At 41.7% G+C, this 27,177-nt stretch overlaps 1 protein-coding gene across 1 annotated transcript in view; it reads left to right on the plus strand.

The window, feature by feature from the left end:
• LOC105459342 (rho GTPase-activating protein 20-like) overlaps nt 1–27,177 on the plus strand; it is a 184,053-nt gene that overhangs the window by 45,300 nt on the left and 111,576 nt on the right. Inside the window, exons 4-5 of the mRNA XM_011705284.1 lie at nt 9,727–9,772; nt 11,089–11,261. Of these exons, the coding sequence (XP_011703586.1) occupies nt 9,727–9,772; nt 11,089–11,261 (219 nt within the window). The remainder of the gene's footprint in view (nt 1–9,726; nt 9,773–11,088; nt 11,262–27,177) is intronic.

Here is a 27,177-nt window from a genome sequence, read left to right on the forward strand (position 1 = left end):
TGTCACACTTTGACCGAGTTTCTTTCGACAGGTTCATGGTCCTGTCACGACCTTAGATCTTAATCAGACTTACTGGCATCTGTTGAAGAGAACGTGAGATCTTTATCGATTAATCTGGGAATTTATTAGGTATGTAGTTGAAAATTTGATACACGCCTGCACTTGTATAAATTTTTAAAGTTTTTCATTGTTTTATTATTGATATTATTATAGTATCTGTTAATTTTAATATTTTCATGAAATAGATTATGGTGGAAGATTGTAAGAGGTTGAAAAATATCGTATTTTTCCAATCAACTCGATATTTATAAAAAATGTTATTTATTAGCGACATTTATCTTGTTTAACTAGTAAATTACAAAAACGATCTATGCCGTAATTTATATTTGATTTTAAGAAATTGACTAGACTTGTGGATTATAAACATGTGTAATTTTATTCGCATTAAGACGATGCTCGCTGCAGTCATTTCGTTTTTTTGCGCATTTTCCGTTTGTAATGAAAAAAAAGAGATATGGCGTATTATAGTGGAAAGTGGAACACCTACGGCTATGCGAGAGGAGAAAAAGGGTCGAATGTACCTTAAGAAAGTAGATGATCGTTGTATCGTGGCGTTTATCGGGAAAGTGGACGGGGATACCGGATCGTCCGGGAATGGTTTCGATTTCATCGTCTAGTCTTTTTTTTTTTTATACAGAAGAGAGGGATACACACTTCTCAGAATTCAATTTCTATTTGCTGAAATGACGCACGACAGCAGTTTCTTTAATTCTAAATTTGGCAACTTGTCTTTTGCAAGACGTCAATTTATACTTTTAAGTATAAATATTAGATTCGTATAAATGGTATTATATTTTTCACGATCTTATTGTAATTATTTTCGGTTTTATAAATACAATAAATTTTGCAGAGAAATATTTTATGAATAACTTTTTTCAAGAGCACCTTTTTTCTGACCTTTTTTTGATAGAACTTTAAATTTATTTACTTAGTTTTGCCAAGTTTAGATTATTTTGCCACATATAAAATAGCAATACAGAAATGTTCTTCGACTGTCGTCCTGGTCGTCAGGTTTCCGTCGTGTATTGCCAGTGCGAGGTTAGCGATCTAATTGCTAATAATTAACGTAGACTGAAAGTCTAAAGACGTCTAGCGTCGTTTCCTTGTTTATTGGCAACGATACTATCTCGTCGCCGGCTGGCGAAATAGATCATAAAGATGCTTTCAAATGGCATTGCGACTCGGAAAATGACGCACATTTAATATGAATCTTCTTACATCAACTTTTCATTGTTATTTTCTCGGTTTTTCTATCAATTGCAATCTTAAACCTCAATAAATATCGCTTGAGAGATTATGCGTGTATATATATATCACGTTAGTCATCTCGGAAGGCAGGAGATTTAATAACCCGATTCTCTGCTCGCCTTCGTCGTGGCGTTATTAGTCGCCACACCGACAAAGAAATTCCATTCGTTAGATTATGTGTATCATAACGCGAGTCTGCGTGAGCTTTTAGTGCGGGGATAAGGAAGCAGCGGCTGGGAATGGAACTGTAGAAAGAAAGCAAGAGATATAAAAAAAGATTCGTCGCCGGAAGGCTTAATCGCACCTTGGAGCCGCGCCTTTTAGCGACGACATTTATTTTTAAGATGCCTTCGCCGTCGTGAACAAGGTTTGGGGAGCTAAGCAGAGAATACCCGACGACAGTATCGAAAAAATGATAAATGTCCCTATTCGACGACTCACCCGTGTCCCATCGCTAATGGGACCATCCTTATCATTTCTGCGAGTCGCCAAATTTTTTTTCTTTTTCTTTAATCGTTTAATCGTAGGACAAAACCTTGGAGAAAATGAAAAATGAGATATTTTGTATTCTTCGGTGCTTCTTTTCTTAGAAGCTATTAGTTGGGCTTACAAAAGGAGTAGCAGGAAATTGTTTTTCCACGATCATATATATAGAGAATTAATATTGCTTATCGTCAAATCCGATGATTCTTTAGCAATTGCACAAATGAATAAATCACGGTCTCGCAAATCTTAATAGAACAATTAGAAAATTATTATTTTATTGACATGACATTGATTTCGAGACATCCCGAGGTAGAATAATTCACACGTTCAAGAAATTCTATTACAAACCACAACGACCGCTCGCAAGTTTTTAGAATCGTAGAATTTTCGCAATCTCCGTCGTTGCTAGGCTCGGAGGTGCATAAAGTGTGAAGCACAGTCGGTCGAAACGCGCTGTGTGAAGGCACGGAGAGCCGCCCGACGATGTTTCGCAGCGAGTTAGTTACAGTTAGTCCAATACGTGGTCTTTCACACGTCGCACGTTTCACGTTCGGTGAACGCATTCAATTTTAAAGCTCGCCGGCGCATCGCCGAGCTAGAGACCACCAAAGGATTAGAATTCTCACGAGAGGCACGCCGCTGCGTAATGGCTGTACGTGGATAATTTATAAGGCGATCATTCGTGACTAATCCCATGCGTACGCACATCGATTGGACGCAGCTTTACGTGTAACCTGCATACTCGTTAATGGATATTTCGTCATTTTGGCTTTAAATTTCCCGAAAATTTTCAAACATTTTTTTGACATGAAAGAAAAAAAAATTATTCGAAAGATATCTATTTTTATATATAATAATTGAAAAGAATAGGTAATTCTTTGTCGTTGTCTTTTATACAGATTATTTATTCTTTTATAATTTAATTTCCTAATTTTACAATAAATAGTAAAGAGGAAAAGAGCCAAAGATGGCCGAGATTAGATGTTAGCTGCTTAATAATATTTTTAATTTTTAAATTTTTTAGATTTCAGCTCTCATAAACCGCGCGCCGATTACTGTCGGTCTTTAAGAACGCAGTCATAATTTAAAGCTGAAATAATATTGCATGGCTATTAAATTGATCTTTGAATCGATGATGATGCTAATGAGCTTCTTAAACCACTGCAAAGAACTTAAGATGTTTGTTAACATCATCATTAAATCGAAGATCAATTTAATAGACATCATTTTAACTTTAAGTTATGACTACGTTCTTAAAGATCGACAGTAATCGGTGCGCGGTTTACGATAGCTGAAATTTAAAAGATTAAAAAATTAAGAATATTATTAGGTTACTAAGGTAACCAACATCTAACGTCGACCATCTTTGACTCTTTTCCTCTTCATTAGGTATTTGTTGTATACATATATCAGGCTTATGTTGTAGAAAATTATTGTTTTTAATTTTATTTTATTATGATTTCGTTTTTATACATATATGTACATCTTTTTCAATGTTAGTTTTATTACTAATGTAATCAAATGTCGTTTATCTAATTACTAATATAATCAAAATTTCAGACGAATTTCTTCACTTGTCAGTTTTTTGTGCTTGAGGCTCTATGTTAGCTAAATGCAGAATGCTGTTCGTGTCTGCTGGTCGATCCCGTGCATTAATCAAATTCGCGATCTCTCGACGAACGCCCTAGGAAATCGCGATGAAACGTTCTCACCGGCGCGGCGCGGCGAGCTTTAACCTGAGACAGGAGAAAGTGCGTTTCGTGGTATACACGCGCTCGCATATTTCGTACGGGAAAAAAGAGGAGGAAGAGGAGGAGGAGGAAGCATGAGACTTCTTCTTTCTGATCCTTTGATCTATTCGAAGTCGACAACCTTTAATCATTCGCGTGACATATTAGTTTTTTAGCGTTTCATGACAGGTCCATATCACGAATCCTGACACGATTAGCATTTATTGTATATATACGCAGAACACAGATTCTTTAATCCGAATCTTAAAATTGATGATCGTCTTATGAGATACAATAGAATTCCATTACGCAGAAATTTGTTCATCGGTATCGCGGAATCGAAAGCCAGATTCTATCGAATGATGCAGCGATAAACAGATCTTATATCCCGGATCTATAAATCTCTGCTTTCTCACAAATTTCTCTTCCGGTTTCTCTGCAGCGATATTTCTCGATACCAATGATGTATCGTGTCATACATCATCGTGCGTTTTGTATGTAGATCCCTGATTCTACGGCGTAATCTTGTTTCGCGAATCCCACGTTTTCGTTTCCAGGCGTTTGTTGAACAGAGATTTCCCGATATGCAAGTTCTCGATAAAAAAAACTCGTATGTGGCTACAAAGTAGTTCAGGCACGGTTAATCGTCAGCGATATCATTGCCATTGGTTGCACACGCCCATGCTACCATTGTATGCGATCGAACATTGCGCTCGCGATAATCCCGTACGGAATTCGCATTGCATTGGCGGCGAAACGATCTTTGGTAAGGGTAGTAAGGGTTGGACTGTATGCAAATACAATAACTTCCATGAGCATCCAGCAACATAATTTTTTAGCAATCTATTTGTAATACGTATATTTTAAATTATATTGAGAAATCATTTTCGTAGAAGAATAAAAATAGTATTGTCTGAAATCCAAAGAGAATAAATTTAAAGATTAAATTATTTTCTTTTTGTTGTATCAGACGATTAGAATTAAATAATTAACATTATAATATTTTTAATTAAAACAGAAGGGAAGGAATTTTAGATTTAAAAACCAGACACGCTAAAATCAACAAGAAAGAGGGTAGAATACTTGGATCTATTTTTTAATTCACTTTATAAAGTAACAATTTATCATCTACGAGTGGCATCGTTTCTCATAACGAATTCAAGAAGTGCCACAAGCATTCTCATGCTACACGATTTCCGCCGCCCATGTCGTGTTGCATTCCGGGTACATACGTCATGCGTGCATCATCGTTCGCGTTTTCTCCCGTTGCTTTCCGCATCGCGGCTCACTCTTCCCGACAGGCTCTGCCGGGTAGAGAAGGGCGACTCCTTGGCGAGATCGAGCGAGGCGGCCTTACAACATTATTAAAGCGCAAGTAAAAGCCGCCGATCGGTCGTGCAGAAAGGGACGGATGACCGGCCGGCCGGAAAGAGAGAGAGACTTTTTTTTACGAGGGACGGCGAATTTACTTTCTCCGATGCGTGTCCACATGGCGAGCGGCAACGGAGACGAGCGTCGTCGCTCAGAATCGTTGTTTAATTCGGCAGTGAAGCGTTAAGGAGGCGTACATCCGGCGCACGTGGGTGCCGTAAGTCTGGGTCATGAATCCGAGAGTGATCACGTGCGGCCACGAGAAACGTCTTTTTGTCTCTCTCGCGACACTCGTAATTAATATAAACATTAAAATAATCCTGTGATTAAAAAAAAATTAGATTTGCATTTTTTACAATCATTAACACAAATGTCCTTGCATTTATATTCGATAATCGTTGAAAAATTATTGAGAAAATTACAACTTTTGATTTTTTTAAATCTTATATCTTAATTATCTTGCAATTACATTTATATATACGTATTTTATAAAGTGTCGTGTCTTGACAAACTTGATTCTACGAAATTACGGCGTATCATTCGGCGAATGATCACGTTTGATCGGTGCGTTAAATATTAATAACACGTTGCGATCGACAAGTTATGTCTTTTCCATTAGCAGAGAATGACAGTTAAAGGCGGCAAAAATGATCAGATTTACCGTAACCTGATTACAGCTCGCTATTCTTTCATCGTGCCGTAACGGGAGGAAAGCTGTTTATCTACCTTGATGTGCGTATACGGCGTTTAAATTAATTGCTCCGGTGAGATATCGGGATGAAACGCTCAATTAACATAAATAAAACGCGAAAAGACTTTCGGTCGTGTGTTAGACGGCCGACGAATCAACATATAGAAAGCATCGATACCGCAGGTCCAGGTCATCATATGATCTTGTTTATCGATCGTCAATCATTCAAGGAGAAAAGGGGAAAAAAGGGCGGGAGGAAGAGAGGTAAAAGACTACTGACTGTTCTGGCGACTATAAAATAATAATGGGATAACCGCATATACATACATACGCATAGTAGGTCCCTAATAACGCGCGGGAATTCGACCTGCTTTTTTTGGGTACGCCCTCCGCTCGCATACTCGTCGTTGTCCTAGATGGGCGGCAGGGCCGAAGGGACGGGCGTGCGCGTGCGACGTATAATTAAAACCGCCTCCGAGGAATGCGCATCTGCGTATCCGCGCGACGGAGAGAAGCAGCACGAGCGAAAAATTGGCCACGGTGTCTGCCGTAATATCCATGCCGACCGAGATTATCGATAATCGAACGTCCATCACTATTCAAGGGATAGAAGAGCCGCAAAGCCGTTGCCTTTGGTTGCTTATACACGATGTTTCGCGTCTCGCGGTTTCAATTTTAGGACAGCCTTAATTTTTGTAAGTCAGTTCGCAGTTTGACTCTCGAATCTTTATTTCGCGAGATGCTGGCTATAGAGAAGAACTCGATTTTCGGATTCATTTCAAGTCTGATGAATTCAAGATCACGGATAGGATGTGCACTGTATATATTCTACATACGAGATCGCGATCGAATCGAAACGCGTAACACGCATATTTCTTCCTGAAGACCCGTTTAATTAATAATTTCACAGCCGATTAATTTACTTAATCGTTTAATCGTATTTCACGCGACTTTATAACCGGACCGCTCGTGCGCTCGCGACGTGTAACGGTGGCGTTTACGTTGAATTTTAACGCGATTTCCGATAATCGCGACTGCGCGATCGCGGTTCTATGTAATTATTTTATTAATTATTTTCCTTGCCATTCATGGCAAGAGTAAATGACGCGGCATGACGATATCCGACCGCGTATATGCATACATAATTCATGACCGCTCGAGACATAGACACACTTCCTCTATCCCCGACAGCCTCGAAAACGAATGGGTCACCCTGTACCTATCCTATCGGTCGGTCGAGCGCGTATAATGCGATGCATAAATGCATGGAGGCACGCAGTGCGTGCGCGCTTAACATAGATACGTATCTGACAATAAGAAACGCATCGACACGCCGACGCATCGCATCGTGACGCCCGGGAACGACGTGACGATGCAGCGCACGTATCGTTGCTTCTACATGCATCACACACACACACACACACACACACACACACACACACACACACACACACTTACACACGAATTCCCTTTTTCATTTCACGCCGAGTATCATCTCTTCTCGATTCGAGCCAAGTGACTTATCGATACGTAATGCGTGATACCGTCGGACGAGACAGTACGATAAAAATTTGTTGCATAGAATGTAACATTTTTTGCTACACGAAGAATCGTTTGCCGCGCGGTGTATGTTTTAATTATGTCCATTTTGAACTTTTATGTGAGACATATGCTGGGGCTATTTCAATATAATTACTATTTTATATGCAGACGAATATAAATTTTCATATTAATAACTAATGAATACAACGAAATGGCCATCAAGTAAAGCCGTTCAGATTTGAAAAAAAAACGTATAATTACGTACGTACGAACCTGTGTGTGTAACGATTATATTAATTTCACGGGATCAAAAGATTATTAATTATTGTCAACTGGGAGAGTGGTTGGATGATGTTAAAATTCTACCTCCGGACAGTCTGGTCTCCTCTGAAACGAAGATCTGAGAGATCTTCTCTTCAGAAATTGCCTCATCCACATACCTTATCGCTTGGTTTACAGCTCAACGTGTCGTCGTTCTTCTAATCTTTTAGGCTCGGATAAGAGTGGGTCGTTGACCTGTTCCAGCAACTGAGTTAAACTCGATTCTAATGTTTTCTAATCCGAGTTTCAGTTTTTTTTTGTTTTTTAAATTAATCTAATGATCCATTTATCAAGTGCGTGAAGTAATTTATTCATGTTACGCGTGTTTCATTATCTAAAGTTCACGTAATAATAAAAGTGAAATAAAAAGAAAGTAAAATAAATTTAAATTTATTATTTGAAATCCCTCCTATTATAGTATGTTATAACATTTTATGCATTAGTTAAATTTCATTATCCCGTAAAATCACAATCATATATTATTTTCTTGCCTAAAAGGCCAGCCATATATTCCAATTTAGCATTAAAATATTTCGAGCGAAAAGGCACTCTCGATCTTCCCTCGCATTTTCTCTGCCTTCATTCTTGAGTCCGTATTGTGCGAGGAGAACGTTGCAGGCCTACGTGCCTTTGAAATTTGAAGTACACTCACAAGATCGGCGTACAATTTATCGCGATAATTGTTGGCCGGCTGCTGCGCTAAAGCCAAGAGAGCTCTGCTTTCCTGTGATAGCACACGTAGAGACGTAGCAATTAAACCGGAACAAATTGGTTGTTAGGAATTGAGCTCTCTCGTACACGGCGCGCGGCAGCGCGGCGGCAGTTTTATTGTGATTACACGGTGCCTCCGATAGATACGTATTCGTAGCTCGGGGGCAAGCTGATTGACTCTCGTCGATAATTTCCATCCGCCTGCGTGGCCTGGAAGACCTTGCCATTAAAGGGCCTTGGAGGTACCCGTGCATCCCGTCCGTCACTCTTTTGCGTATCTCACATACGCAAAACCACGAGCTCATCCTTCCTCCGCGCTTGCGCGCGGCTCTTCTTGCTCCAAAACCGTGTAATACAATTTCACGAAGCGCGGCACGTTTATTACGGCGAAATTAATTACTACGTGCCAGATGTATCGCGCTATTCTTTCCGCGGACCGGTTTATTTCCATTTTATTATCGCGCCCGCGAACAGAGTCACGGCATCCGCGTATCGAGAAGCCGCGCGGAGGAGTCTCGCGTCCCTCTCTCTTTGTCTATAACTGTATCATAAGTCGATTAATATTAAAGCCCTAAGAACGACTTATGCGAATGTGGGCCGCGTGGAATTTACATTACCGGCTTTGCTAGCTACCGCGTAACGTTATCGACGACCTGCCGACCGCCTTTGTGCGTGGAAGACCTGAGGATTACCAAGCTCATTCACATATCGAATGTGCTTCTTTGGACGATGTCCTGATTGGGCATAATGCTGCGTCATAAGTCAACAGATAAATATACGCTCCTCTCGAGGACGTGGTCTGGCCTCGAACCGTTTAGGGTCTTTGACATCATCGGGCTACAAATGTTCCCGACGATCGGTCAGAATACTTGGAGAACGCGCCGTCAGCGGAATAACTATTTCCGCCCCTAACCGTCGAGAAAATTATCGGACTCAATGAAATGTAATGGATATTCAGACTAAATCATCTTTCTTGAAATGAAGTAGGGACAAATGTACTCTTTATTACTGCAATTGCAACGATAAAATCTTTTACATTTTCTGTCTCAAAGAAAGCATATCACTGAACAAATGCGTCAATTACGGCTAATACGACAAACTATAATACATTTATAATTTTCAGATCTTTTGCTCATTGTTTTGTGTATCATTAACTATAGGTTAAGCATTAGTATAATATTAGTGAAAAGCGCTGTGTATAAATCATATTTTAACTGTGATAAATTTAACAATCCCGAATAATTTTGCGAACGTATCATAGGATAACAACGGTTCAACGGTAGTTATTGAATCGCCAGCACAAGTGTGCGAAAGTATTCTTACAATAACACAAAGTATATAAGCTACGTGTGAAGGCTTTGGGGTTAAGTGACAAGTGATGGAAGCGACAGATCGAAAATAATGAATCGGGACGAAGCGTGTATCGCGCCTCGAACTCAAGTCATCTTTCTTCATACATTATACATATAGTCTCCACCGTTTGCCCCTCCGCTCCCTTCCACGTGTATATGTTGGTCATTGTATTTTAAAAGCCAATTCTACCGCGCCCTTTTTGCTTCCTTTCAGATCCGCGGGGCACTCGAGAATTGGGACGGCGGTGCCTTCAAGACGAGTGAGTATGCACACTGCACGTACGCGCGGCTTCTTAGCTATCGTTGCGCGATTATCGATTACGATGCCAAGGAACCTTAACGAGTTTATTATGCCCCGCGAGAGAGCTGCCGAGACAAGCAGTTCTCGGCTCTGCACATCTTAGGAAACTGGTAAAGTGGAACTTATCAAGGGCGACCGCGCGCGCGCCCTTCCCTTCGATAATCGCGCGCGCGGTCGGGAATCTCGTCCTTCCGGCTCTCTTTCTCTTCATCTCTTCTTTCTTTTTTCTTTTACTTTTCGCGCGTGATAGACGGCAAGAACGATCGACAGGCGCGGTTGCTCCATGCTTAAAAAGACGGCGCTAATTAAGTGGTACCCCTTCCCCTCCTCCTCCGACCGAGATTTGCCATGCTTTGTGCATTAGCCGAGTCGGATGATTCGTTCTCGACTTTGGCTTGCGCTTTGCTGCCGAGGAGCACTCTTCGTTTCGTGTATACCGCGTTGCCGCTATTACCGTGAAATGACTATCACCGGCCATTTCGAATTTACATTAATACGATCGTCGGTTCTTTATCGTGCGGGACGACGACGGCGAATCGTAAATCGGCGCCGCGGCTCGTGTGTACATATACGCGAAGGGAATTTATTCGTGCCGTTCGAGCGTTATCTCGAAACACGATACCGCATGCATTTTTTCACGCCCGCCCGGCCATGACTCACGCGTGCGCGAGCTCGCATTTTTTTTTACACATGGCGGCCGCCATCCAGGGGGTGTAATTGTCCGATGTCAATTTGTGGCGCGAACGCTATACATGTGGAGAGGCCTATCTGGACTACCGTAAATTCGCGATGCGTTGAATCTGCAGCGAATTACATGGTGCAGCCCGCATTTCACGGCGGGAAACGGAACGCGGGCAAAAATGTTAATTCCGAAGGTAAATCATTTTTCAATACAAAAAAAAAACGGAAACAGAGACGACGGAAATACCTTCGTCGACGAAAAACAGATGGAGCAACATGGAGGCATCCAGTGTTAATAATTCCGATTCGATTTTAATTTCCTTTTTAGCGCCACGGTTTATGTCGCGCTGCACGCGACATACTATTTTATTTTCTGCTTTGCGTTTACCGGCATCACGTTTATGCGCGCGTCCGGACGGTGCTGTTAATTACGGAGGAGAACGTAAAACCCTCCGCCGGGTGATATGACAAGCGCAATTATTTTACGGCCGGCGAAAGATAGTCTCGTGTAATTTAATAACGGAATTCGGTACTTTTCCCGTACGCCGCGGCACAGACAGATTTTAATTATGGCGGTATACGCTGTCAACGCAGGTGACTTATTCCCCGGCCCGTTTTGGAACTCTTACTGGGAATACTTGGAGAAGTACAGCGAGGCTAGGAGAACGCTGGACGAGCTGAGGGCAACCGAGGACCCCCTACTGCACTTTCTCAGTCTTAGACAGGCGGCCGCGAGGCACTCGCCCTTGTCCTTACTTCTCCTACCGGTGAGTTATCAACAGCGCCATAAACTTATCTGTCTTATACTTTAGTCTTGTCAACAAAAACATTTTCAGATTTTATTCATTGATGAGTTAAAACGTTAGTATATAAGATCACCATCTAGCGCGTGGAGTATCGAGTCAACTTTTAGCAATGTCGTATTTCTTTTACTAAAAAGAGAATTTTCCCGATGGGATTGTTAAAAGTTTGCATTTGTGAAATATCAAAGGAGGTCCAAGGAAAGATTAATTTTATCTGCGCTCGCGCGTCCGCAACGTTGTAAATCACGTTACTATTGCTGGCTTAATCGATACCACGTGTGTTCCACTCCGTCCTGGTAATGTACGCCTACGATTACGTTTGACTAATAAAGATTCGGCCTCGTAAATGGTAATTGCAAGCATTGCCTTCGGTTTTAGTCTCAATCTCGGATACCGCGCGACTGAAGTATTATACGGCACAAGAAAGTATGCGCCGAGGAAAAGATCGAGGAGAAGGGAGGGGGAGGGGGGAAGGGCGGCCAGTTGAGAATAGTGAAATTAATCTCACGGGAGAAAGGTGGAATTCCTCTCTCGAGAAGAGATACATCGTCTAATTAATCGTGCCGTCATTAAATCTGATTACATTAATTCGTTTCGCAAGTCTTTCAAATGCCGAATATCGCGAATCTCCCTTCTTCGTTAGGAGAATCATGAATTAAATTCCGGCTGACGTGAATCTCGACGAGACGGTTGAATTGCTCGGCTGAAGCCGGAAATCCAGCTCTCGTAAGACGACCGTAAAAGCTATCGCGAGTTTCGTATTCTCACTTCTGGACACACTTGACTCTTCAGTGAAAGTCTTATCTTGCGCCGCTGACGCAACGGTGCGCGAGAGAGCATCATCTTCGCTTTAACCTTTCGAGATTCTCATGTACGAGCACGCAACGACAGCTGTTTTCTTCCTAGATCGCTCCACAATACGCGCCCCGATCGATTCACAATATAGTTCACTTTTTTTGCGAACGAAAGCATTAGGCATGAATGTGAGAAATTTGTCAAAAAGATAACAAAACCATTAATTCGATAAAGACAAAGCATTTTTTGTGTATATATGTATAATTAGCCGAAGTAATAAGCGTTTCGTCCTTTCATCTAGATGTCTCGAACCGATTGAAAATGCAGCTTAAGTTAATTTCTACCAATAGTTGATTGTGAAAAATATAGAAAAGGGGGGAAAAAAAAGAAATTCGAGATCGGTAAGAAGAAGCGCGTGTGTGAGATGAGCTATGTGACAGCTTATAACGGGCGTAATGATCGGAGGTCCGGAACGCACCTCGATCATTGGCTCGATGGAATCGGCGGCCGCGACTTTAACACCCGTTGAAATATAGACTTGGGTCTTGTAAGTCACGCAGGTACGCAGAGGAGAACCTGCGTGCACCTACCCACCCTTTAATGCGTATATGACGTTGATAAGTGTCGGCAAATACGCTTTCGTTATTGGGCGTATTGTTATCTAAATTTGAAATCCAGTAACCTCAAGCGCCGTCTTTAGCCGCACTAGGCTAAGCCTTTTAATTGCCTCATAACGAAGTTTTGCAATTATTGATATAATGGGATATACCGGTTTGCTTATTATCTCCTTACTCTCGCTTCACGGCTTAGCAAATAGATTTTGCGGACTTGCGAAATCTTTCTGCAAACGAGTTTCGAGTAACACGTGCCTTCTGCACTTGGCGCACTTTGTACATTCGACGTATTCGCGCGACGCCGTTAAGACGCGGGGAACGTCTGGAGTGTCTAGACGCGGAACGTTCAATGGGAACGTTACGTTTATCAGATTTGCCGGGAATGTTAACTGTGAAATTTCACCTGACCATTTCTGCACCTGTAATCGCGACAGGCAAGCTACTAGTGTCAGTAGTGTCCTGCCTACGCCAAGCGTCCGACAGATTACGAGATGCCCTCTCTTACACGTGGGTGTCCGCAATGGTCCGCGGTATCCGTTTGTGGTATAGGTATGAGGTTTATGCCACGTTGATACGTTATTTACTTATATCGTCACGAAGCGGCTCGGGGAACAGCGGCAGACGTACGTAAGAAATTGCGGTACGTCGTTACGAAACGCTGATCTTGATCTCCCGAGCACCTACGCGCAAAACGATGTGCCTGTTTATTACAGCTATCCGCTATGTAATACATAAATCACGAACGCCTGAGTGTTTGGAATACTTTCCGGAAAAGTATTTTTCTTTTTCGCGACCCACTAACGCCTACGATCATCTTGCGCGATAATTTCTCGTTGGCAGGTGGTTAAGCAAATATGCTAGTAATATACATTTGCTCAAGATATCATTATATCTTATTAGAAATTTTCAAAAATTGGAAAGTTGAATTAAATTAATACAGTACGTTAATTAAATGAGAGAAGAGAAGCGTGTCATTTCTTGCAAATAATATATCTTTATTTATTTTAAAGATACCACAAGCACACAGTGATTTCTATATAAACTGTGTATTTAATACTTTCTATTTTTCTAAACGCTATTTCTCTGTACATGAGAGATAATATCTTCCTAGAGGCATAGATAAATTTGAATTTCGGTCTTACAAATGTAGCACAAATACGTCGTTATTCGGAGGCACAGCTATATGCAGCATTCGATACGCACTTATACATGTATATGACTCTTGCAGAACCAGTCATTGTTTCTCTTTTGTACATTGCAGAACGACGAGTGATTTACGAGGTGCACTCGTCCTACTGCGGTAATATATGCCTCGCCGAGGGGAAGTAAAGGAGAGATAATTTTGCAAGAGAAGTAGCCTTAAGAACACGCTCCGAGTACTTTAAAGTCTAAATTGATTTTCCAATTTTCTCCCATCCTGTTGCTCCGGATTTCGACGATTGATTGTAGATCCTTTTACGAGATAAATCGAAGGATGACAGTCATTAAGGGAGTTAATAATATTAAGAAATTTTTATAAATATAGTTTTTGATATTTAAAAACTTTTTTAATTATCTTAATTTATCTCACGCTATTGCTCTTATCAATTACATGCATATTTACAAATTTAAGCATATACTATATTTACGTAATATTTTGTCTGGAAAAGAGATACATGTTCTCCCAATTTTTATTTTTTAATTATTATATTAATTACGCCATATATTTTGTCATTAATTAAAATATTAGTACATTTTGTTGAAAACAAATGGATTTCTATAACAAATTGATTAAAATTCTTTTTACGTTTACATTTATTTGCAAACAGTAAATCTTTTCACATAATAATGTATCTATATTTATTCGTTACGATTAATTACATCCTTAATGAAGAATCCGAGCAGAGAGTCGAGAGATTATTTACCGTTCTCCATAAATTGGCGCGTAGCTACAACAATCAGATTTTATCTTTTTTACGTTCTTTTGTGCTTCTCAATTTTATTGCCAGGCTGATCTAATTTATTTTTCTCTTTGAAAGTAACATTCTCGTTGCCGTTGATCGATGTCGTGATTATAGTACCCGCTGTTTGACCAAGCCGAAATTTTATACCAGCAAAGGTAAGAGCGGGGAGGGATGATTTAAATGAATCTTCATTTCGTCGCGTGGGATGCAGAGTCGTGCGTGAACTTCAGTTAACCGTAAACTATGTGTGTACTGAGAGAGAGGTTCGCGACGTAAGTCTGAGAAGGTTGAATGTGCCAAGCGTTGCTAACGGTTTCCTCGGTTCGCGCTATATATATATGCGCCTGTACGCGCAACAGGCCGTGATTCTGTACGTCGTGTCACGGGGATGATGAATGACCTCGCGTCGTCATCGATGATCATCGCGCCGCGGCAATCTCATGTAAGTCGACAGGTCGAACTTTGGCCTTTCCTTGCGGTCAAATCCTGGCTCGTGCGCAACAACATATGTTAAGATGTGCGTGCGTATGTTAAGCACGGTAGAAAAGCTGCGAATTAAAAAAATTCTGTCTACTTGCGAGTCTTTGGAATTAATGAAAGAATTTTTCTCCAGGGTTTGTCGAGATGAAGTATCATTCTCTGAAATGCTAAAACGAAGTCTCGATACAAGCTATTCTATCGTATCTCAACGTTCCTTAATTAATTAATTAGGAATGATATTTTGAGATTCAAGTTTCACGGAATAACCATATCACCGTAAATATTGTAATTGCACGTACTATACATATAAAACATGTAAAACGAATATGTAAAATCGGGCTCAATTTAAGGAAACTTCTTGCGCTGACCGATTATCGTTGACATCAATTTTTCGCTGTGCCACGCCAAGCGAAGTTGAAAATAATTAAGTAAGAAAATAAGGGCGCGGTATCTATTCCGTCGACGATAAGACGGCGATATGATCGCCCTATCAATTAATTCCACGGGGATAATTGGCGGATACACGAGGAACGTGCACACAAAGTCATTTATTTGACGGCAGCGCGGGCAACATTCTCTCTCTTATACCGAGAGTCGGATGCGACTCGCTCAGGCATCGATAAGACGATTTGATGTGCGATAAGGTCCCGGCGGTATAATAGACGTATAGCGTACCTACCTATGTACGCTTCCCTCGTCTCGAAAGAGAGACGCGCGTGGCGTGTGATAGTGTCAACAGTGAAAACCGGCCGCCACGATCTGCAAGTTAACCATAAAGAATCTGGTTTGTCGCAGCAAACCGCAGCAGCCGCCGCGATTACGCAGCCGACGAATACGCGACGCGAATAAACGCGCGCGATAATTCACGTTTACAACTAATTAAAATACCAGATCCGGAGCTGCTCGCTCGGTAAATCGCAAACAGTAATTTTTAATGTTTTGCAAGAAAATCGTTATTCAATTGTAACAAGTAATTTCATGTAAAGCAGATATATTGCAAATTATCGTTTCGCATAATTACAAGACTTTTCTGACAAAATAGCTATTTGTTAATCCTGTCTCTGTTTTTTTATATGTAATAAGTACGCGTCAATATATATCTTCGTTTAATTAAATCGAAATTTTTTTAGCTCTCGTTAATAAGCGATCGAGACATCAACATCGTTTTACCTTCACAACACGCGACATTCCGCACGCATTAAAACAATCAACAATCTTCGGCAATCAATCTTCATCAATTTGATCCGTAACGGATGACGGAGCGGCAACAAATGTTTGCCACTCATCGGACTGTGCTTCGTTGAATCGCAAAGAGTTGCGGAACCAGTTTTTCGAATTCGAGGAATCGTGAATCTCTCGCGCTTACGATGAAGAAGAGATTTAAGTGGAAGGAGATGAAGAGAAGAAGCGAGCCGAAGAGACACACACGGCGAGGAGAAGACCCGCAGCGATGCAGCGCACTTCAAAGGTCTCCTCCTCCGCCTCCTCTTCTTCTTCTCGATGTCCTCTCTCTCCTTTTTCCGACGTTCACTCTCGCGTTCGATTCGCGGTATCGTGTCTAGCTTCGATCGAATCGAGGATGCGCGTCTTATAAATCAGTCGAGTTCGCTACGCGACACGCGATGTGGTCTAAACTTCGCCGTTGCAAAAGACATCTTTCCAGCGGGTCGCGACGAGCTCGGCAATTAATCGTGACCCGCGAGAAATAACGTGCCGAGAACTTATTACATGCGTTCAATTTGCGAAGTTACGACTTTGCATACAAATTTACCATGCTGCCATCTTCTACCTGGACCCTGTCCCTACTTCAAAACTGGATTGACGTTCCAGTATTAATCGTAGTCGAGTAGTTCGTGTAAATGCGATAATATAAATTGATTACATCAAAAGACGTTACTTTGAAATCAGATTGACTATCTGTTTGGAAAGTTCACAGAGCTATTTTTGTTTAACAGTTTAGTATGATACTTTTAATTGAATAAGCTCTTTTAAGAATTTGATGAATCAAAATAAATCGCGAACAAGACAACATAAAATACAACAAAATTAATAATAAAATTTAAATTTAAATAGATTTTTTTCAATTAAAGCAATTTTTCCAGGTTTCTAAAAGAATTTATTTTTTTATATTTTTTCTTCGATTGTTCTTATTACACAATTTTTAATTAAAAATAGAATGATTATAGAAAAGAACTTTACGATAGCGACAATTTCCGGGTCTCGATATGCACATTGATCTCAGTGCGAGTTGAAAGACGAATGCACCACTTGTGTGGTCTAGTGACACGTCTATTAGCCCATTGACTTCCATCATCACCGAGGTGATGATGGACGACCTCTTCAGGTGCTGAAGACTGGAAAGAAGTCGTTTCGCCACGATCGATCGATCGCGAAAGCCGCGGACGTTTCTCGATCGTACCGGCGCATAGGAAGTAATCGCCGCTTCGCCATAAATAACGCAACGAAAGCTATTAGTCATAGTTTGTGCGCGAGTGGCTGCAGCATGAACGTGGCTTAATCGATCCGCATCCTCACGTAAAACCTTATCGCGTATCTAGATCGTCCGTAATACAAGTATTTTTTTTACTTATTTCGGAAAGATAAGAACGGTTTTTTTTGCGAGAAAGGATGAAAAATCAGGAGATTTGTATTCTCGTGTCTAACAAGTTGGCGAGATTTGCACTCGCCAAGAATTTGCATAACTTGAGACTCGCGTGCATCCAGGCAAACAAAAACATTACATAAATTATATAAATTATATTTACTCAAGAATGATATTTTTAATAAAATTTATTTTTATTTTGTTCAATGTAAATGAAATTACAAATGGCACAGTAAATCATATAGATATGCTAGATATGTACTACATCTTATGTATGACTTACATAAGAAATTCCGCGTGACGTTTTTGGTTATTGAGGGATTATTGGCACGCAGATAACTGTTGCGAAAATGTTGTATGGCATTTTTACGGGCTGATCTATGATTTTCCAATTATGCCTAAGAAATTAATTCGCAATAATAATAAAGCTATTGCCGGCCGTAATGAGGAGCTGGCGCGTGAATGTTCTCCGCGCTCTCGCGATGAATGCATTCCGAGACACGTGCGTGGCGTTTAACGCTAACGATTACCATAAAAGCGTTTGCGACCCCTACAACGACCTCGGAATAACAAAATAATTGCCCAGAGAATCCCGTAATTAGTACTAAGTGCTTGTCCCGGATGACCATTTGCGGTAACAATAATAATCGCCCGCGCGACTGTCCGCGCCGAAACTCGGCGGCGCGTTCGTGGAAAAGTGGCACGAAAAATGTCACGGCGTCACGTAACGAGCCATTGTCGCTGGATAAAATACTGATTGGGCAAGGTGCCTGATGTCTTCAGAGATGTTCTCGCTCGGCCGTTAATGTTGACGTGGGTCTACGATTAGGCGCGTGCAAGCCGGGAGAATCGGCTGCGAACAATCGCTTTGGTTTGACCCCGAATTATGGAAATGCTTGTAACGCAGCTAGGTGGTAGTTAAATCGTTGATTATTACCGCCGCGCTTGCATTCCAGTGTCCTTATTAGCGCTACTTTGCCGATCGAACCAAGCCCATTGCTCGCTGCATTCTTCTGATACGCGAACGATAATTGCGCCGGGACTTTTTATACCGGTGTGCTCCTGTCGCAAATAATTTTCATACACCCGCGCGTAATTACACGTTTAACGCGATGCGAGTAAAAACTCCTTTCCGTGCGCTCCTTGTCGTGCACCATAACAGATTGTTCACGGCAAAACGAAGCGAACGAAGCGGACGAAGCGCGATTTATTCATCCTTCAAAAGTACCGCGCTTCGATTATCTGTATACGTCAACGCGCCAATTTTATCAACACGCCAGGCACAAATAGAATCTATTAATGCAGCATAAAGTCTAGGAAAATAGAGATTTTTAATTGACCTTAGAGATGCATATTACGCGGCCGATCTTGATTTATTTTTGTCGTTAAATCGTTGTATCCTCGACGCGAAATGCACGTTTCGATGTATTATAGTGTCTTGTCCGCGGTCCCGGACGAGATGAATCTTCGATAAACGCCGATGATAACGCACGATCGCCTAGCTCGATGTCCCTCATAAATTTTAATACACGCATAATTACATGGCTGATCGACTAATAATCGTCTTACCGTTTCTGCGCTCGGGTTTCTATCACAATAAATAAAACCGCGGCCGTAAATGAAATGTAGGATCAAATTCGTAATCTCCATGTCGTCTAAGTTATTTACGCGCGACACGGAAATTTCCGTAATCACAAATTGCGTCCGATGAAACGTCGCATCCATGCTCGACCCATAAATCCTCGTTACGATCTTTTAAAGCACCTGCCGAGCAGAATCAAATCGTCGCGTAATATCCCGCACCGAGAAGCCACTTAATTAAACTAGTAATTTTATACAGCTTTACATGCAAAACATCAAATTAAATTGTATTCCATAGTTTGTTTTTGACAAAAAGACGTCCTATAGATATCCGATGGATCTCATTTATGTATTATAATGTAAGAAACTTTCACTAGTCGTCAATATAATATTTTTACGGACTATTTTCTTGATTAATCGGAACATTAGAAATGAGTATAGAGAATTTTGGTTTAGTGCACTTTTTTTTTAGTTGAAAAATAATGAATTTGTGGATTAGTATTTTTCTACTTGTTAAACGTAAACAACGTTTTAAATCTAACGTCGAATGAATCTAAGATTGCAATAATTGGTTTAAATGAGATTCGGCGCTAATCACTAACGATAGCGCTTGATCCGCGAGTTAATCGCCGTGTCCCTATTGGTCGATTGCGATCGTGAGGACGTGGGCGCGCTCGCGCTTGGCCGTGACACGACGGAAATTTATCGGTGATTATTCCGGGCCCAATAATAGACGTCCTCGGATGAAAATCGTTTGGCCGACAGCCGGCTTCATTATGATACAACGAAAGTAAAGCGAACAAGACTGACGATTATCGTCGCGTTGTTAATTTACCGCGTGACACCTGTGACGCGACGCGGCGGAAGCTGAAGAAGGAGAAAGAGAGCGGCGCGGCGCGTATTTAGCCATCGTTTCGCCACGTGGACGACGAGTAATTATTACTAATTGGACGGTTCGGGTTATCGCTGCCAAGGCACTTTGAGATTCCTTCCCGTAGCGGGCAGGATCACACGAGGCACCGCCCCGGGACGGTGAATAAGGACATCGCCGCGGTGAACAATAGGGATCGCGGGGACCTTGAGAGTCTTGAATGTTTTTTTTCAGCCGTTTATATTTTATTGCGTCGATCGCACCCGGCCGGACGTGGTGTTCGCCAGTCTGGAATCGAGGCTAATCACGCTCTTATGCAATTTAACTTCGCCTCACCGCCGCCGATCATTTATCTTTCGCCGTCTATTTACCCCGTTGAAGCCTGCACGTTTACGCCGACAACGTTCGCTAATCGACAGACAGCCGCGAAAAAAGCATCTGCAGCGAAATAATGGACTTTCGATACTGTAATATACTCTCGTGCCTACGTAGTTTACAGTGTGTGTATACATTCTAGTTATCGGCACGGACAAGACCTTTCAACACTGCAGGCATCATGTATGCCAGTCCGTCTTGAATACTTATTTGACGTCTTCTACTTTTCGATGAACATCAAATTGAAGACTTGATTGACGTAAGATTGTAAACACACCGAATATAAAAATTAAATTTAAAAGCATCTTTCACGCTCGATTCACACATTGTATCACGAAAAATGGCTATTATATTTTCTTAAAATGCCTCAAAATTGCCGGGATCTAGTGAATCGATCGATACATGTAGCTTGATTTTTGATAACATTAAAATGAATGGTTATTTAATCCTCTTTATGATTTTGTTTCATCATTAAAAGGTCTACGTCTATATTTGCAAAAAAAAAAAACTCAACAGAGTTGAGGTAATTACATGTTTCTAAGCAGCGAAAGGCTAATCGTTGGTCGTCATTTTCATTTTACGATACTGTTAAACTTTCATATTGAACAAATAAAATTAATAGTGGCCGCATTAAATACTAGATACTCCACTGAATATAGCAATGAGAGAAATTAAAGAGCGAGCAAATACATTGCTCTCCGAACGCGACTCTCACCGGTTAAAGTCGCGTGCGCGGTGGGTAATGGACAGGTTCGAAAGTGTTTGTTATAGCAGTCTGGTACTACACACAGTGTTTCGTTCTTCTACTGCGATTGCTTATTTATTAGTTATCGAGCGTCGCACGCAAGAAACAAGCCAAACGTTCTGCGACGATATGTACGTGTACGACGAGAGTGCGCGTGCCGCCGATCGTGAAACGCTTGTCTCATATCTACATACCGCGCGAAAATAATTCCTATACCCAGCCAACCGCGCTGCTCACTCTCCCCTCGGACATCGCGTTATTTGCTCGCGTTTGCTCGAGTTATCGAACAAGACGCCATACGTAATAAATGGAAATTACGCGGTGCCGTTTCGCGAAACGAAAACACGCGACTCGCGTCTCATTCGCGTGGTAAGTATTTACGGACTAGCTCTCGCGGACTAGTTGTTAGGTCATTCTCGGACGCGCAGCGAGAAAACGCTTCACCGTTAATTAGCTACGGCGATGCGCTAATCGGAGAAATTCACGAGCCCGCCGACGCGCTCGATCTGTGCGTCCGGATTCTCGTATGGATATTAGCGCTGAAACGAAGAGCCTTGAAACCGGTATGACCGTATGCCTCCCCTTCCCCGCTCCCTGCGCGAGAGTACGGATTTCCACATTGCGAAAATAATCCCCATGTCCATTTACGATTAGTAACATAAAATATCTCGGTATAAGTCCTTTTGTAGCAGGATAAATATTCTGTGCCTAGTTTTCGCAACGAGTCTGCAGTGTCTCTAATTACATTTCACTTCGAAGACTTATCTAGTATTTATGCCTATCTGGCGGTACTGGAAATATTTTCTTATAATTAATCCCACAGAAAAAAAACCTTCCTTTTCGTGCACGCGCATTTATCACTACTAATTTCGTCAGGATTAATTATGCGTCGGCGAGTTTTACGCAAAACATCACATTTCGGCTTCGTCGTACTTGCTTTCGAATTTCGTTTCCCGTTTGCTCGAAGCGTTTCCGTTCTAACCGGTTAATTTGACGCGAACAGCACGTAGTGAAATCGACACGGCGGCGCAGAGATGATTTTTTATCACGTTCAATTCGGTATACCGTCGAGATTTACGCCTCGATGGAACACACCGGACGCCCGGTAGGATATATATCGCGACTCGATGCCAACAGACAGATCGATTACGCTTCGGGCGATGAAGTATAACCATGTTTCCGCATTGCGGAATTCTCGTGCCTCTTACAATTAATCAAACGTGACTCTAACTTTTATTCGCGCGCGTGTACAGCCGCAGTAGCCGCGGAGGATAAATAACGTTGATACAGCGATTATTATTACAGCAGCAACTTAACATTAATTAATAACTTAACATTAATATGTCGTTTAATATTTGAGGCAAGGTATAGTAATTAGATAAGAATTTTCATATTTCTCATGTATTATTTTATCAGATTTCTCAAATTTTTAATTATACAATTTATAATAACATCTTTGCATGTTTGCATTTTTTGCGAAAGATAAATGATGAGAATGTCTTTTTAACAGCAATGTTCGTCAATCATATCTACAATTAATATTCTTGTATTTAGAAAGTATAGTTTGAACCGTATTTGATATTATTACTCTATATGATTTACTCTACTATTATTCGCAAAGTAAATTGCGAGGGTCAATTGTATGATTTTCTCTTAGGTGCGGCAAAGTGAAAAGTGAAACCGTTCGCATGAAATTTATCTAAACCGTGATCGCATAATTTTTATCGATGCTAGACAATGGGATGAATGAGATTCGAACGGGAGATTGAAAACGACGAGAGATGGAAAATGGAAAAGACCACCAGACAATTACTCGAAAGACCCTCCGGTGCTCATCAGGCACATTATGGCGGAGATTCTGTTAGGCGTGTAAGAACGAGGGAAATTCCGATGATTCGCCGCGATAGCAATTGCCGCGGGTCAGCTGCTTCTTTCTCCTCTCTTTCTCTCACTCGGGCTCGATTGCGCTATCGTGCGATTCGTTCGGCGAGAGCCACCGATATCGTTTAATATTTAATATGCAGTCCGAGTATAAGCCTGGCCGGCGTCGTTAAAGCGTTAGCGTCATAAAGCACCGTACACATCGTCGGGGCACGTGCACAATCGTCGTTCGAGAGAACCCCTTTGTGGGGCCCGATTGGTCCCCTCTTCCCTCCTTCGTAGTACACGCGCATAACGTCGTTACTTGCGGCACGTCGTAAGTAACACGTGTAAAGGCGCGTTTGCACGAGCGTGAATCGACTAACACGCTCTTACCGTCTTGAATATAAATACCTCCCCCGACATATGTGGATATATACTTACACACGCAAGAGGGGTCCAACGCGACGGCGGGCTCCGAAGACCCCGTGTACGCCGGAATTTCGTGGAAATATAAGTCGAGATAATCATTCCTGGAATTTGTGCGACGCGCGCTTTTATTCGCGATTTGTATGCATTAATTACGTTGTAAAAACGCGGGGCAACGTATATTTCGCTTTACGTACGAAAGAACCGCTCGCGGCGTCGAAGGCGATAATTTATGCCAATGTCTGATATTATTGATTGTAGTCCTCGTGGTAAAAAATTATGATATTCGAGCCAGTGACATCGCACACTCCTTATAAAGCCGAATTTATAATCGTGGGAGAGCCGTTATAACATAATGAGATTTATTATCATGTTATATATTCTATTACACAGATTTTATATTTAATTTTATACAACGCATTTACGTTGACTTGCAGTTAAATGAATTTTATAGCTTTATAGATTTCTACGTTATAAATATTTACATATAAATTTCTCCGCACATTTGTTAAATCTTGGCATTGATGGAACTAGAAAAACAAGCTTAAAAACGAGGGATATGTTATACCTAGGAATGTCACGTGAAATTAATTCGCTAGGGATGGAAAAGCGAATTAGGCATTTGTCCCGCGGGGGACTTTACTCTTAATAAAATTCTAAGATGCGTGTGTGCGCGAAGGGAAGGGCCGGATGTCACGCATACATTGCGTGCATCGCAAACGCGGAGTAGGTATTGCCGCGACATCGGAGCACCTTCTGGAATAATAAGCCGATCTCGGGCCTACATCAGGAGACCGTCTTCTTTTCGAGGTGAGAATCAAACGCGACCAAGAAGAGAAAGAGTTCTCAGAAGACACTCGACGTCAGCGCTTTTGATATTGTTGAGTACTTAATCTCTTGTAAAGAGCGATTCATGCGATCGTTTTGAAGATGTGAAGCAACTTAAATGAACGAAACATGTCATCTCTACATCGAAGGGCATTATATCTAAGGGTTATTTAATTAATTTTTCCGCCGTCTGTATCTAAATCTTAGGCTTATACGACTTAATATAGGAAGGTAGACATTTGGATGTGAATTTTTTATAGTATGGAAAGTTAAGGATCAGGTTTGAAGAAAGTTATTAACGGAAGTTTGTATTTCTGTCTCTCGGAGACACGAACTTTCTTCTCGAGAAAGTCATTTTTATATACTCATTCAAATGATAGAATATATAATTTCAATATCTTCTTAGAGTTAATACCATTATTCGTGTCTCAGCATCATAAAGTGGTGAATTAGTATGCTAACGTTTCATGTAAGATTGCCTAGGCGAATTTTGTCGACTCACGGTTAAAGCTAATCTCGGCGAACAAATTGTGCGTAATAACGCTCGAGACACAACGTCGTTTCCCTTCGGATATTTCAATCGTTACCGTTGATTTCGCTTGATATACTCGCCCCGCGGTACAAATCGCCCGCGGGGGAGGAAACAAAAGTTAGTTATTATATCGCTGCGAAAGGTGGATTTAATAGGCAAGAGAGGCAGACGCGGCTGCGTGGACATCGACGACGGGAAGCGGCATGGGAAACTGCAGCGAAATATCCGCCTTGTGGATGCGCATTTTCATATCTCGTGAGATTCCACGCGTGCGTTTACGGAATGAAGGCGCCGCCCGTACGTTTGCCCCGTGGCTTCGAAATCGGCTCGCTTCCTCCTGCGAGTGCGATTACCGTCGAGATAACCGGCGATTCAATATCCCGCTGGATGGCAGCGACGAGAGGTGTCGCGGTGTATTTCCCCGTGTGTTCAGCCTTTACGTGTCTACGTAATCCTTTGCACTCAAAGTAGCAATGTCTCTCGCATTTCTCGAGGGGACGAACGCGCAATTCTGTATCCGTTAATCAACAGCATTAGTTGAAGCTCTTGATTGCGACAGTATTCAATATACGTTTGTCGATAAGATACATTTACAAATAATTTCTTGAACGTATTATTTAGCAAATTGTTTTTGATTAATTAATAATTTAATTTACATTGCTAAGAGAAAGCTACGATCTTAGAACAACCACGGGTAATTTACCTTCTAATTTCTTCTCAACTCTTTTTCACTTTAAGATTGATTGCTGGTAGTTTAACGATGTAAAAAAAGAGATCTCTAACCAACTCGACTGTTCCGAGGTTAATGATATATTAGCGAAATAATTCCGCGTTGCTAGATCCGATGTAACCGGCGCAAGAGAAAAAAGAATACGGTGCACCGAAGTGAAAATTTATCTGAAGTTAAATCGGCCGATAAATAACGAACGCGAATAGTCGCGCTCGAGATGACTTTCGCCGGGCAGTAACGGAAAGTAAATGAACGCCCGAGTAAATAAAATCGATCAACAATAAATCGTTCAATCAAGCGACGCAATAGCTTCACGGCCGTGAGCTCCGTAATTATCGTTAATTATTCCTAGCAGGTGGCGGGAGAAAGAGACCGAGCGGTGAGAAAGAGAGCGATCGCAGCTCCGGTGGCAGCGATTTGTTATTATCGCGCGTATATTTTATTGCCGCGTATGGATGCGGATACTATTTCGTTGTCCGTCGCGTGCGCGCGCGATCGAATCGAATTTCCAATCGAAAATAGAGAGCTATGCGCGCCTATGCGCTCCGCGCGCACTCGGACTAGTGTAATTACAAAAGGACGACGCGAACCTCCATGAATAAAACATCGGCGCTCCTCGTAACTCCAGGCACGCGCTGAGTTATTGAGGAAAGGCGACGCTCGTCGAGCCCCGTTCAAACAGCCCACCGAGGCGAGGTACCAAGGCCCTTGAACTTTCTCTGAAAAACAAAATCTCGTCGCGATTTACCAGATTTTGCGCTCTACGCAATGTCTACATTTTTTTCTGCCGATTCGAAGAATGTGAAAAACTTGCAGCTCAAATAAAACTAATTAAAGTAACGAAGGCTTCGACCGAAGTGGATAATTTTTAATAATATTGTGCAAATACGTATAATAATTTAAAATATAACATAATTACGTGAAAGAGGAGGATGATTCGACAATGATGAAATTTGAAAATTGATATTTTTCTACGGACTCGGGTTCTTAATTATCATACTCAAATATTTCTTTACTTTGAAATAAAACATCACTAGCATTTCCTGGCATTAATAACAGAAACCTTCCACAGTATTCAACACGGTATAAATTAATCGCTGTTTTGTAGTCCTGCTCCAAGTGTTATGTAAATCTAACCATGCACAGATCCTAGAGTCACTTGGTCGTATTTTCCTCGTTTCGCCACAAAGAGGTGGAGTTTTTCTTTCCCGATGTCAATGCGTGCCTCGTGCGCAAACGAACGAACGAATGAACGACTCGAGTAAGAGGACACGCCGAGACGCGTGAGGCGAATGGAGCGAGCCGGCCTGGCTGGCCGGCCGGCCCGGCCGGCCGATCTCCGGGATTGCGTGTATGCGTGCACGCACACGCGTGCGCGCCTGCGTGCACTTTCACCGTCGTGCACGGCGGAACTGCAAAGTAGCCTACATGCAGGGCGTTAAACTCCGCGGCCGGTCGTTTGATCCGCGAGGCTCGCGCGGTCGGTCCGCGAGAG

The sequence above is a fragment of the Wasmannia auropunctata genome, unplaced genomic scaffold, assembly GCF_000956235.1.
Source record: "Wasmannia auropunctata unplaced genomic scaffold, wasmannia.A_1.0 LD334196.1, whole genome shotgun sequence".
NCBI lineage: Eukaryota > Metazoa > Arthropoda > Insecta > Hymenoptera > Formicidae > Wasmannia > Wasmannia auropunctata.